The sequence below is a fragment of the Vombatus ursinus genome, unplaced genomic scaffold (assembly GCF_900497805.2).
Source record: "Vombatus ursinus unplaced genomic scaffold, bare-nosed wombat genome assembly UNPS02001287.1, whole genome shotgun sequence".
Taxonomy (NCBI): domain Eukaryota; kingdom Metazoa; phylum Chordata; class Mammalia; order Diprotodontia; family Vombatidae; genus Vombatus; species Vombatus ursinus.
In genome coordinates, this window is record NW_020941065.1 from 2126049 (window position 1) to 2139158 (window position 13110).

The 13110-nt window shown below is 43.8% G+C and overlaps 1 protein-coding gene across 1 annotated transcript in view; it reads right to left on the minus strand.

The window, feature by feature from the left end:
• The window catches only part of RBM19 (RNA binding motif protein 19), a 41027-nt gene that overhangs the window by 1935 nt on the left and 25982 nt on the right, over positions 1-13110 (minus strand). The window contains exon 14 of the mRNA XM_027862144.1: positions 1684-1774. Within this exon, the coding sequence (XP_027717945.1) occupies positions 1684-1774 (91 nt within the window). The remainder of the gene's footprint in view (positions 1-1683; positions 1775-13110) is intronic.

The window sequence follows — 13110 nt, forward strand, 5'->3', positions numbered from 1 at the left end:
ACTTGGGGAATGTACGTGGATGAGTAAGTACAGAATAATTTGAGAGGGGGAAGCAGTAACAACAAGGGAGATGAGGGAAGGCTTGTGGTCCTTGGGCAGGGCCTTGAGAAAATCGAAGGATTCTAAGAGGAGGAGGAGGAGGGGGAAACACTGGGTCGGGGAAGGGCAAGGAGGCCATCCAGGCTGTGAAGGAGAGTGGGCCACGTCTGGAAGGCCGGCGAGGGTCCCGGCATGAAAGCTTCGACATGAAAGACCGAGTTCTGATTGTATCCTAAGGATAACAAGAAGCCCCTGAAGACTAGCAGGGGAATGACTGGGTCAGAACTGTGCATTAGGAAGATTATTTATTAACCTCCATTAACATGGAGGGGCAATGGGAGAGCTCTCCAGGAGAGGCCCAGGCACACCACGCTCTGAATCTGGGAACAGGAAATCGAGGAATCACAGACAGTCAGAGCTGGACCTACCTTAGAAATGCCCAGTTATTCACATGTTATCTCCCCCCTCCCCCCTTGGAAGGTGGGTTCCTTGGGGGCAGGAGCTGGTTTTGCCTTTCTTTGTATCCCCAGCACTTAGCACAGTGCCTGGCACATAGTAGGTGCTTATAAATGCTTGACTGACCTTTTTCCCCCTTCGCTTTGACAACTGTGGGCACTGAGCTTCAGAGAGAGGTTCATCATTCATTTAGGGACTGGGTAGAATGCACTGCACTCATCATGAGAGTAGACAAACAGTACTAAGGCACAGGTGCATCCCCTTGCTGTGATGACCAAATCTGTAGAGCGCTTTGCAAAAACCTTAAAGTGCTACATAATGCTGGCTACGATTATTATTAAAGTGCCATATAATGCTGGCTATGATTATTATTATTTTTGGCTAGGCAGTGGCGGTTAAATGACCTGCCCAGGAACACACAGCTAGTAAGTGTTAAGTGTTTAAGGCTGGATATGAACTCAGGTCCTCCTGACTCCAGGGCTGGTGCTCTATCCACTATGCCACCTAGCTGACCCCTATGATTATTATTAAAGTGTTACATAATGCTGGTTATCATTATTATTATTATTATTATTCCCTTGAGGTACTTACAATCTCGTAGGAGAACATACACATACACACATACACACACACACACACACATACACACACATGACAAATCAGACAGTAAGATGAGGGAGGAACAAAGTGCTATGAATTTAGATAAATGATTTCTCTGGGTCCCCCAGTGAAAGAGCAGTCAAATTTGGACTAGAACCCGGGACTCCAGTTTCTCATGATAGCAGCAGGTCCAGGCAGGATGGAAAACAAACCCAGAAATTCTCAATATGTGCTTTGAGCCAAATCCATCCAGTTCTTCCATCCAAGGTGGCTGGCATGAGATTCTAGCCTAACCAGATCTTCTAAGCCTTCTCCATCCTGGCTGCCCGACTCTGCATGCCCCCCAGCTTGTCAATTAATCGCCTTCCTCAAACATGGAGCCCAGGACCAGTCAATGTTACAGTGAAATCCTAGCCAATACAAAGGACCAAATTCCAACTCTGAATCTTCCCGAAGAGACCACTTGGTTTTCCTGAATATCATTCCTAGACACTGCTTGCTAGCCGGGGAGGGTCCTCAGTCCCACTGACCAGAAGACCAATTCAGCGGAGGGAGGCCCCCTGCCCATATTCTAGGGCTCATGCTCACCTTGCTGCCCCTGGCTTCCCACGCTGCCCCACCCGTCCTGGGGCACAGCATCTTCTCTGGGAAGCCTTCTTTGACTGCATGAACCGTGGAACTGGAAGGGGCCTCAGAAATCACCCAGTTCAGGCGTTCTGAACCAGGGGTCCATAAAAATGGATATGCTGATAACTGTATTTCAACATAATTGGTTTTCTTCATAATCCTATGTATTTGTATTTCACACATTTAAAAACTTTATTCTGAGTAGGGGTCAATAGGTTTTACCAGACTACCAAAGAGTTTTTAAGAGTTGGGAACTACTCCAACTCCCTCACTTCTACAGAGGATAATAAGGCCCAAAGGAGTAAGAAGCAGAATGGGGGCTTTAAACTCAGGACTTTGGACTGGAGTGCGGGACCGAGAGTCAAGAGGATCTTAATTCAGATCCAAGAGATACTTACTAGCTGTGTGACCCTGGGCAAGTCACTTAACCTCTGGCTCAGTTTCCCCATCTGTAAAATGGGGTAATAATAGCACCTACCTCCCAAAGTTATTGTGAAGATCAAGCAAGATAATATTTGTAAACTACTTTGCAAAACCTTAAAGGCCTAGATAAATGTTAGCAAAAAACTCATTGCTAAGAGTTCACATTCCTCTGAGTTGCTACAACACTGTCTGTCCCACTTGGTGACTTAACAAAGAACAATAAATGTGTAAAAAGAATTGAATAGCTCTGCACTTGTCGTACTCTTTTTTTTTTTTTTTTTGGATTAGGCAATGGGGTTAAGTGACTTGCCCAAGGTCACACAGCTAGTAAGTGTCAAGTATCAGAGGCTGGATTTGAACTCAGGTCCTCCTGACTCCAGGGCTGGTGCTCTATCCACTGTGCCACCTAGCTGCCCCACTTTTAGTACTCTTGCTATGGGTATCTTGCCATGGACCAGACCAGTCTCAGCCTCCCTTGTATCTCCCACTAGCCCCATCCCCTAGCACAAACCATTGCATGATGCTTCCTGGAGTCAGGAAGGACCTGAGTTCAAATCTAGCTTCTGACTGGGTGTGACCCTGGGCAAGTCACTTAACTGCTGTTTGCCTCAGTTTCCTCATCTATAAAGTGGGGATAATAATTCCTACAGTGTTGTAAGAATAAAGTGAAACAGTATTAATAAAGTGCTTTGCAAAATATAAAGTCCTTTGGATAAATGCTATTATTGTTCTATTGTGCTAATTATTAAAAGAGCCCTCAATCTGGTGATTGTTTTGTTGATAACTGAGAGAGGCTTTCACCATGAGGAGGGGTGGTTGTTTAATATCTATGTTAAGATCAGGTAAAAGAGTGCCGCTCCCCTGAGGGTCAAGCAATAAGCGCTATAGCTCTTTTCATCAGTCAGGACAGAGGACGCTAAGGAGATGGGCTCTCAGGAGCTTACTAGGAAGCCTGCAGGACAAGGTTCATCCTCAGGGGAGCCAGAGGACTTGGGTTCAAATCCCTGTTCCAGACTTCTGGCCAAGACGGCCGCCTGAACAGAGACAGACTGCCAGGCTCCTCCACATCTATTCTAGCAAAAACCTGAAATTCATACTAGACCAAATAATGGTCAAGACATCCAATAAAAAATTACAATAAGTGACTCCTTCCATCCCAAATCTAAAAAAAGCCAAATACTCCAACCAATAGCACAACACAGGGCGAAGCCTGGCCCTGGACCAAAGGCTTTTTTGGAGCCGAAGCTAGAGAGAGAACTAAATCAATGAAGACAACAACCAGTATCAATGTTGTTGTTGTTTAGATGTGTTCGACTCTTTGTGAATCATATGGGATGTTCTTGGCAGAGATACTGGAGCAGTTTGCCATTTCACTTTCCAGCTCATTTGACAGATGAGGAAACTGAGGCAAACAGGGTTAAGAGACTTGCCCAGAGTCACACAGCTTAATAAGTGACTGAGGCTGGATTTGAACTCAGGTCTTCCTGACTCCAAGCTCTGCCATCTACTTCCCTCAACCAGTATCAGTAAATTAACGCAAATTAAATAGTATTTGCTAAATGAGATGGCTGACTGGGAAAGGGATAGGAAAGGATACATGGGTTAATGATGATGATGTAAGAAACAAGATAAAACCTTATTTAAAAAAGTGTTGCAAATCTAGAGATTCCCCAAGAGAAGGAGAGAGTAACCCAAGTTGGAACTTGCAGTAGAAAAATGCAAGCCAAGACTCAAAGGAAAAAAGAATTTTCTATAAAGGCTTTGTAAATACCTATAAAAAAATGAAGCCAAAGATAAAAAAGCTCTTGAGGAAAGAATTGGAGGAGAAAAAAATTGCTTAGAAGAGAAAGAGGAACAGATTTCCTGAAAACTAGAATACAGCAAACAAAAATCAATGACTCCGATAAGACAGCCAAGAACTACTAAAATAAAATCAAACGACTGGAAAAAAAAAAAGAAGAAGAAAATGTAAGCTACCTGATTGAAAACAAATGACTGAAAAATAGGTCACAGAGAGATAATTTAAAAATGATTAGACTCCCCGAAGATCATGATTGAAAAAAAAAAATCTAACCACTGCATTTCAAGAACAAATGAAAACCGCCCAGATCTATTAGAACTAGAAAGTAAAGACAGAAAAGGTTCCACTGACCCCTTCCTGAAAGAAATCCCCAAACAGAAACTCAGAGGAATGACAGTCAAAATCTGGAGTTTCCAGGACAAAGGAAAAGAAAAAATCAAAACAAAAACAAAACTGAAGGCATCCAGAAAGAAGCAGGTCAAGTATCCAAGGATACACGGTCAGAATCACACAAGACCTGGTAGCTGCTACTTCTTTCCAAGAGGAGATCTTGGAATATAATATTCCCAAAGGCAAAGGATACAGGCGTACAACGAAGAATAACTTAACCTACAATGCTGTCGTTGTTGTTGTTCAGTCATTTCAGCTGTGTCTGACTCTTTATGGCCCCATTTGGGATTTTCTTGGAAGACATACTGCAGTATATTTCTTTTTCCAGCTCATTTGACAGATGAGGAAACTGAGGCAAACAGGGTTAAGTGACTTGTCCCAGGGTCACACCACCTAGCTGCCCTGCAAAGCTGAGTATAATCCTACAGGTGGAAAGTGTACAATCGATGTAACAGAGGACTTTCAAAGGATTTCTGATGAAGTGTGCAGAGCTAAGTAGAAACTCTAAAATGCAAACATAAGAGTCCAAAGAAATCTAAAAGGGAGCCATGGAAGACACGAATAAAAATAAATTTTACATTTTATATCGATTAATTATAACTAATAATTATAGTCGGTGCAGTGGATAGAGTAATGGGCCTAAAGTCAGGAAGACCTCATTTCAAAACCAGCCTCAAACACTTAACTAGCTGTGTGACCCTGGGGAAGTCGCTTTACCTATCTGCCTCTATTTCTTCATCTGTAAAATGGGGGTAACATCTAGTTCCCAGGGTTGTTTTGAGGATCAAATGATTATAACTATAAAGCATTTAGCACAGTGCTTGGCACACAGTAAGCATTACACAAATGTTAGTTATCGTTATCATCATCATTAAGAATGGGCTAAACTGCCTTCGGTAAATTTCAAAGCTCCTTTAAAGACCCTAAGCTTCTGGAAAGAAAGGCTCTTATCTCCTTAATATCAACACTCTGGCAGTATTTCTGGATGGCCTCAAGACAAGGAACACTAAGGTCTCAGAGAACTGAAAGAATGCATATCATGGAGAGAATGATGGAAAGGAACATGGCGGGCACGAGCTGCTGCATCAATGAGGGACGTCAAAGAAGAGTTCATTAAGGAAATGTATGATAGCAAGGAATGGTCAGAAATGAGTGATGGGTGACAGGTGCAAGGGATAGCACGAAAGGGAGGAAGGCCTCCAGGACACTGGGTGGAGCCCAAAGTGACCCAGTTCTGATAGTCTCAGATGTGCAGGAACCCTTCCAACTTCCCACCCTCTGAAAAGAAACATGGCTGCTTCAGTTGGCCCCATCCCATAAAGGAATAATTACAGGATGAACACAATTATCAAACGACTAAGCCAAATGAATCTCAAAAACTCGGGACCTCAAGTCCAATCCCCTCATTTAGAGGTGAGGAAATGGAGGCCCAGAGAGGTGACAAGGCATGTCTCACAACTAATAATTGCCTGAAACTCTCTAGCAATTACTTCCACTATGCAATACTCACTCTTGAAGAGTGAACCAGAATTATCCATAGGATGGAGCAGATTGAGATTATAGGATCACAGATTTGGACAAGGGAAGGTCTTAAGAAGTCATCAACAAGAGATAGAGTAGAAAATGGTAAATGTTCCAATTTTTCAAAAGGGAAGAGAATGGAGTATAAAAACTATGGTCAGTGAGTGAACTTGACTTTAATTACTGGCAAAATTTTCGAACATATTATTAAAGGGGTGGTTAGTGAACATTTAGAAATGGAAGTAGTGATCACAAAGAGTCAGTGTGGCAGTACCCAGGGCAAGCCAGGCTAATAACATTTCCTTTTCTTGACAGGATTAATAGAATCATAGACTAGACCGAATGCTGTAGATATGCTCCATTTAGGTTTTAACAAATCATGTGAACAAGCTTCTTGGCTATTCTTGCGGAAAAGATGGAGAGATGTCGGCCTAGATAATAGTGGAATTAGGTAGAATTAGAATTGGTTTAATGGGCAGATGCAAAGAAGAGCCATTAATGTCCATTTGGAAGGTCTCTGGAGCAGGGTCCCAGGAATCTGAGCTCAATCCTGTGCTGGTCAACATTTCTGCCTATGAGCTGGATAAAGCAATAGATAGCGTGTTTATCAAATATGCAGATGACACCAGAATAGGAAGGTCAGCTAGCTCAGGATAACAGAGTTGGGATTTTAAAAGCTCTTCACAAACTAGAACATTGGGGACAAACAAATGGGGCCAAATCCACTAAGGTGAAATTTAATAGAGAGGCAAAGCCCATGTTGGGTTAGAAAAATCAACTTCCTTAGTAGAAGATGGAGACTGTAGTTCTGAAAAAGATTGGGGGGGGGGGGTTTCAGTGAACTCTAAGCTCAATCTAATAAGCCTGATATGGCATCTATGAGAACGAATGCACTCATCCTCGGGGTGCATTGAGAGGGGAGCGTCCAAGACCAGGGAGGTGAGTCCTTAGCCACACTGTCCTCTGCTCTGGTCAGAACATACCAGAGTGTTCAGTCAGGGTGAGTTCTGGGCACTTCATTTTCAGAAAGGACACTGATGAGGAGAAGGCCCAAAGGAGAGCAGGCAAGACAGGGAATAGGCTTGAGATCTAGACTGGCTAAAAGGACAGAGGACGTTTAACTTGAAAAAGAAAGACTCCATGACACGGAAGTTCTCATTTGAAGGAATGTCACGTAGAAGAAAGACTGGACTTGCCCTGTTTGTCCCCATGAGCCAGAACCAGAAGCACTGGGAAGAAGGGTCAAAGTGGCACATGTAAGCTTGACAGAAGAAAAGATTTTCTAACAACTGGAGCGATCTTAGAACCTAACATGAGTGGTAACGGCAGCAGCAACAACCACGCCTCTGCTTGAGGAGGTGCAGAACTCTGATGAGCACCAGTCAGGTAAGGGGTGCTATGGATTCTTGGTCAGGTCTGGGTTGGGCTCCAGGGCCACTGGGGTCCCTTCCAACCCTAAAATTCTTGGATGTTACGGGCTAGTTCAATCCCTCTCTTTACACATGAGAAAATGGAGGCCTAGGGAGAAGCGACTCAAAAGTCACATAAGGAATAAACAGCAGAGGGAGGATTTGACACAGAATATTACTGTTTCCAGGCCAATTATTTTCCTAAAACGGGCCCTGGGCCTCACCTCAACCTAGGAATGACTCTGTCTGAGCCTGGAATCAGTCTCTCTGTGTTTCTCCCTCCCCCTACTCTCTCTTTCCTCCCTTTCCTCTCTTCCCTCTCTTTCTCCACACTTCTTCTTTCTCTCTTTTCCCCTTCCCCTCCCCTCACCCCTTCTCTGTCTCCCTCATAAAACAACAGCCCTTCTCACCGCTAACACCAATTCCTTTTGGCACTTGGAAGAGTCACTCTAACAGTCCCCACGAGCCACGACCAAACAAACACAACACACTCTCAGAGGGCTGCACAGACAAACACCGAACGCTCTGGTTCTATCGCCACCACGGCATGACAGCGCCAGGCACAGCTGGACCAAGGAACGGCTCTTCAGAAGACAATCTGGCCCACTTATTTAAGTACCAAATACAGCTCCACAGGATGCCTGCCCCTCCAAGTCCCTGGAACAAGACAGACCAACGGTTTAAGCAACTGTTGGAAGAACTATTGTACGGTCGTAGATGATCCCTAAGTGGATGACAAGCTGGGGACCTGGAAGGAGAGGGAACTTGGCCCTAGGTCACTACTTCAGAAAACAAAGAGTAGAGGGGATGGTTTGGGGGAAAGGAAAAAAGAAAAGGAAGGAGAAAAGGATGGAAAGGGGAGAGCCAGAACAAAAGGAAGGAAGAAAGGGAAGAGGAAAAGGTGGGGAGAAGAGGAAAAAGGAAAGGAAGGAGACAAGGAATGAAGGGAGGAATGGAAGTAAGGACAGAAGGGATAGACAGGAAAAATGATGGAAGGCACAAAGGAAAGAAGGAGGAGGGAAAGAAGAGAAAGAAGAAAGGGAACTGGTATAAGGAGTAAAGAGAGGGAAGGAAGAAGGAAAGGAGAAGAGAATGGAAGAGAGAAAAGAGAGAAAGGGAAAAGAGAAAAGGGAAAAAAAAGAAGAGGAGAAATGGAAAGGGAAGGATGAAAAGGGGAAGGGGATAAAAGGGGAAGAGGGAAAATAGAAGAGAGGGAGGGATAAAGGGAAAAGGATAGGGAAGAGGGGAGAAAAGGTAGGCGAGAGAAGGAAGGGGGAAGAGAAGGCCAGAAAGGGAGGACAGGAAGGAAGGAGAGGGAAGAGAGAGAGGGCAGGGAGAGTACAGGTGAGACTACTAGAAGCAGAATGTGAGCCTCTTAATTAAGGCTTTCAGCCACCTGTTGTGAACTCTGTCATTCACACCCCTAGCAGGTGGTTCACACCTATAAGGAAGAAAAATCTGAAACAACCATGCCATGAAAAGAAGAAAAACACGTAATAATCTGTCACAGAGACATTCTAAAACACCGTCTGCTTCTCCCCACTTCACTGATCATCATGGACACTTTACTAGTTGGGGGGGGGGGGAGGCACCCACATACCAGGAAGTCCACGGGAGCCTGAGGGGCTACAGGTTAACCACAGGGAACAAAACAAAATTACACTGGTCTCTCTTTACCTAGAAACAAACCCCAAAACAGTGGATGCCTCTATTTTGTGAGTTTCAGAATCTGAAAAGCAATTCCCAAACCTGAAGGTAAGAGCATGAATGTAGAATGATCTGGGGCCTTCTAAGTCAGAACAGGTTATTTGTTTGTTTGTTTTTTTGGGGGGAGGAAGGAGAAAAATGATGTGGATGGTGGTTGGAGGGTCACCTAAGACCCTGGAGAATATTAAGGATTCACCAATCTGGGAATGATGGTGGCAGTCATGGGAACAGGAAGGCTGAGGACCAGTCCGATGCTCCCACAGAAAAGATGGAAAGTGCCAAGATATTACTCCTTCTATGAGGCCCTAAATGAGAAGTGGGACATAGCAACAATAATAGTGATGGGGAGGATCTATCTATTTATCTGCATACACATATGTATGCAGACACCAATTCCTTTGTAAATATATATCTACATATACAAATCTATATATACACACACTTTTATACATGCACATACAAACATATATACACAAACATGTTGGAACAAGACTTTTCATTCTGTTGAAGCACTGTCACATTTATTATCAGAGGATCAAGATTCAGAGCTTGAAGGAACCTCAGAGGGCCATCATCCTTGAGATACAGGCCCAGAGAAGTTAAAGAAATTGGTTAAAATTACAAAGTCAGTCAGTGGGCAAGAAAGAACCCACGTCTCCAGGCTCCTAAGATGTTTCCATTAGGTGTTGGGTCAAGGAAAAAAAACATACAAAATGTGAGAACAGAGACACACAGGCAGGGATCGCCTTAGCCAAATGCAGCCCCCCTTCTGGCAGAGGGAGATAAATGAAGTCGTTACACACAGACATTGAAAATCCTTCCAAGAAGGAAAGGATATAATTTGATTTAAGCTTCCTCCCATAGCAAAGCCATGACGATCGCCTTTAAGGGAGAGCGGAAGATGCCCAGTAGAACATGGCCAGATAACCCCAAATCCCTCAATTCAAGGACCAATCTAGGACCCATCGATGGAGCCCATTCAGTCATCAAAGGTGTCTAATGAACTGACCAACCAGTGGTGTTCACCTTTCCCAGGCATAACAGATGGAAAGTTGTTTACTACTTGGAAAAAGAGTTGAACTTCAGCCCTGAACATCCACCCACAAGATTTCCCCAGAGGACACTCTCCACTTTCTATACAGTACTTAAAATGAAAGTATAGGAGCTGACCTGAGCCTCTCACTCTCTTCTTTACCCAGTAAAACAACAGGGTGGATTGTGTGTTTATATCAAACACCAGGAGGCCAAGTCTAATCAATGCTTGACTAATTACTCTCCTCCGTGTGTGCCAGCCAGACTGGTCAGCTTGCTGCTCAGTCAGTCAGTCAATAAACATTTATTAAGCACCTACTATGTGCCAAGCACTGGGCTAAGCAGTGGGAATATAAAAAAAGGCAAAAGCCAGTCCCTGCCCTCAGGGAGCTCACAGTCTAGTGGGGGAGACAACATGTAAACATCTGTGAACAAATAAGCTACATACAGGATAAACTGGAAATAATCAAGAGAGGGGAGACACTAGAGATAAGAGGGGATTTCAGGACTCCACCTCCCATCTATGCACATTTACACAGGCTAACTAACTCCCAAGCGAGGGATGCACTCTCTTCCTCACTGCCACTCTTTAGAACCCTGTTTTCTTTACGGCTCAGCCCCTGGGTCCCCTCCTACAGGAAGCCTTTCCCAATCCCCTAGTTCCCTAGTATCTTCTTCAAATTTTGATACATCTTTGTTGGCAGGCTGCACTCTGACTTCAGTAGAATCAAAACTTTTTGAGGGAAGACACCCCTTTTTGTTTTCTCTGTCCTTGGTGCCTTATATAAGGAGGCTTAATGAATTGAATTGTCTGGGACTGTAAGAAATGGGAAGAAAATAGGTTAGAAAGCAGCTAAGCTGACTTCACCTGAGCGATGGGTGCCATTTTGCTTGCCTTCTTGAGGGGTGGGGGAGAGAGAGGCAGGTGGAAGAGAGAGAAACTGGAACTTAAAATTAAAAAACAACAAAGAGCAAATATAAATAAATTTAATTTGAAAAAAAATATAAATTTTTAATGAAAGAAAGAAAGTGGCTACGTCTCATTTTCTGTGGCTTGTACGCACATTAGGTAAAAGCCTCCAGAAAAAATTCATGGAAATCGAGAGCTAGGAGCAGACACTTCTTTTCCACAGTGTGAAGCCTCTTGATGGGGCAGGAAAAAAACCTTTGAAGTCAGGGTCAATAAATGTCAGGGCCAAGATCTGAATTCAGCTATGCTAAGAAGAATTCAGTTCAATCCAACAACAAGCATATCCTAAGTACAAAAGCCCTGAGCCAGGTGCTAGAAATACAAAGACATAAAGGAAAAGGGGTCCTGACCACAAAGAGTTTACCGTCTACTTGAAGTCCCTCGATAAGGGCCTACTCTGATGTCACATAACAACCTGGAAGTCAAGGGAAACTTCCAGGGATGGGTATGGCACGAGATCACCTATGCTTCCTGGACCAGACCACAGATGATTGCCAGGGGCTTTCCTTTAGTCCAGAGGTCAGCAAACTATGGCCAGTGGGCTGCTGCCTGTTCTCATGTGGGCTGTGGGTGAGGTCGGCCACACTGGGCTCTTGGGCTGTGGTTTGCTGACCCCCGAGTCTCTGATTCTCCAGCACAATCAAGGGATCAGGAAAGAAACCACACCAGAAAGTATGACAAAAATGGATAAGACTGTTTCCTTTCTAGTCCATTTAAGATCCTAGATACCTACTGGCTTTGCTAAGGGCTGTTTCCGTTTACCCCATAGGTGGTGAAATGAGAAGTTTGCACTCTTTATCTCTTCTCACACACACACACCCACACCCACACACACACACTCTCTGATATCTCTTCCCTTAAAGCTAATAACACAATAAGTGAACATTTATGTAGTTTTTGAACATTGACAAAGTGCTTTTCATATATGAAGCCACTAGGAAGTGCAATAGAGCAATCAACCTAGAATCAAGAAGACCTGAATTCAAATCTAGCCTCAGACACTTCTTTCTGCCTCAGTTCTCTCATCTGTAAAATGGGGATAATAATAGTACCCACCTCCAAAAGTTGTTGTGAGGATCAAATGACGTATCTATAAAGCTGTCTGCAAACCTTAAAGCACCACACAAATGCCAGCTATTATTATCACCATCGCTATTGTCATCATCATCATTCAAAGTTGGTTTAAATGGACAACATGACGTTTAACCAAAGGTTTTTCCATAATCTCCAGAATTTGGTCAGAAGTCAAAAAGTGTAGGCGGATTTTTTTGGAGAGATGATGGATAGGCAGAAAGCTCAGAAAAGTGAACAGGGAAAGAATTATCTAGAGAGCTAATGCAGAGCACTTGGTCCCCGCGGCCGTGTAACACCTGTCTGAACACTGGCAAGACCAGTTCACTCTGATGGTTAGAGAACAATAATAACGAGGCCCAGGGAGCCAATGAACCCTGAAGACAAAGCCCCTTCTGCATAGACTCCATTCTTGACTTCTGCAATCTGCTTCCTGGATGCATACCATCAGTCAGAAGGGGGTTTGGGTAAGAGTGTAGACGGTTTGGCACCCATTCCCCCTATTGGAAAACTAGCATGAAGCCCATGGGTTTAGGATGGGGGTCAGGATACCAATGGATCTGTGATTTTATAGATATGGGATATTTTCACCAATGATGCAAAATGAAACCTATCCAAGCCTGCTCATCTTTGTCAAGTCAATAAGCATCTTACCAGGCATGGTAAGAAAAGAAACGGGGAAAGAGTTTTGTTCAAACAATATTGTTTGACTTTAGATTAGATAGTAAGCTCCTTGAGGGCAGGGACTGTCTTTGTTTTTAACTGTATACTCAGCACTGAGCACAGTGCTTGGCAAACAGCGGGTGCTTAATGCATTTTTATGAATGGATTTTTGTCCACGTCTAGCCATTAGGGTGCCACAGGACATTCACCACCTAAAGTTCTGGGCGGGGGGGGGAGTCTTCCTCTATTTCTTTTGGTAACTGCAAGAATACCAGTGGAGCACATGGTCTACCTAAAAGTTGCTCCTTTCTCTCCAACAGTGCCACATAATAACACTCCACATTCGTGAAGTATTTTCCTTACCATGAAACTGTGAACGCCACTGCACATTTTTTTTTTTT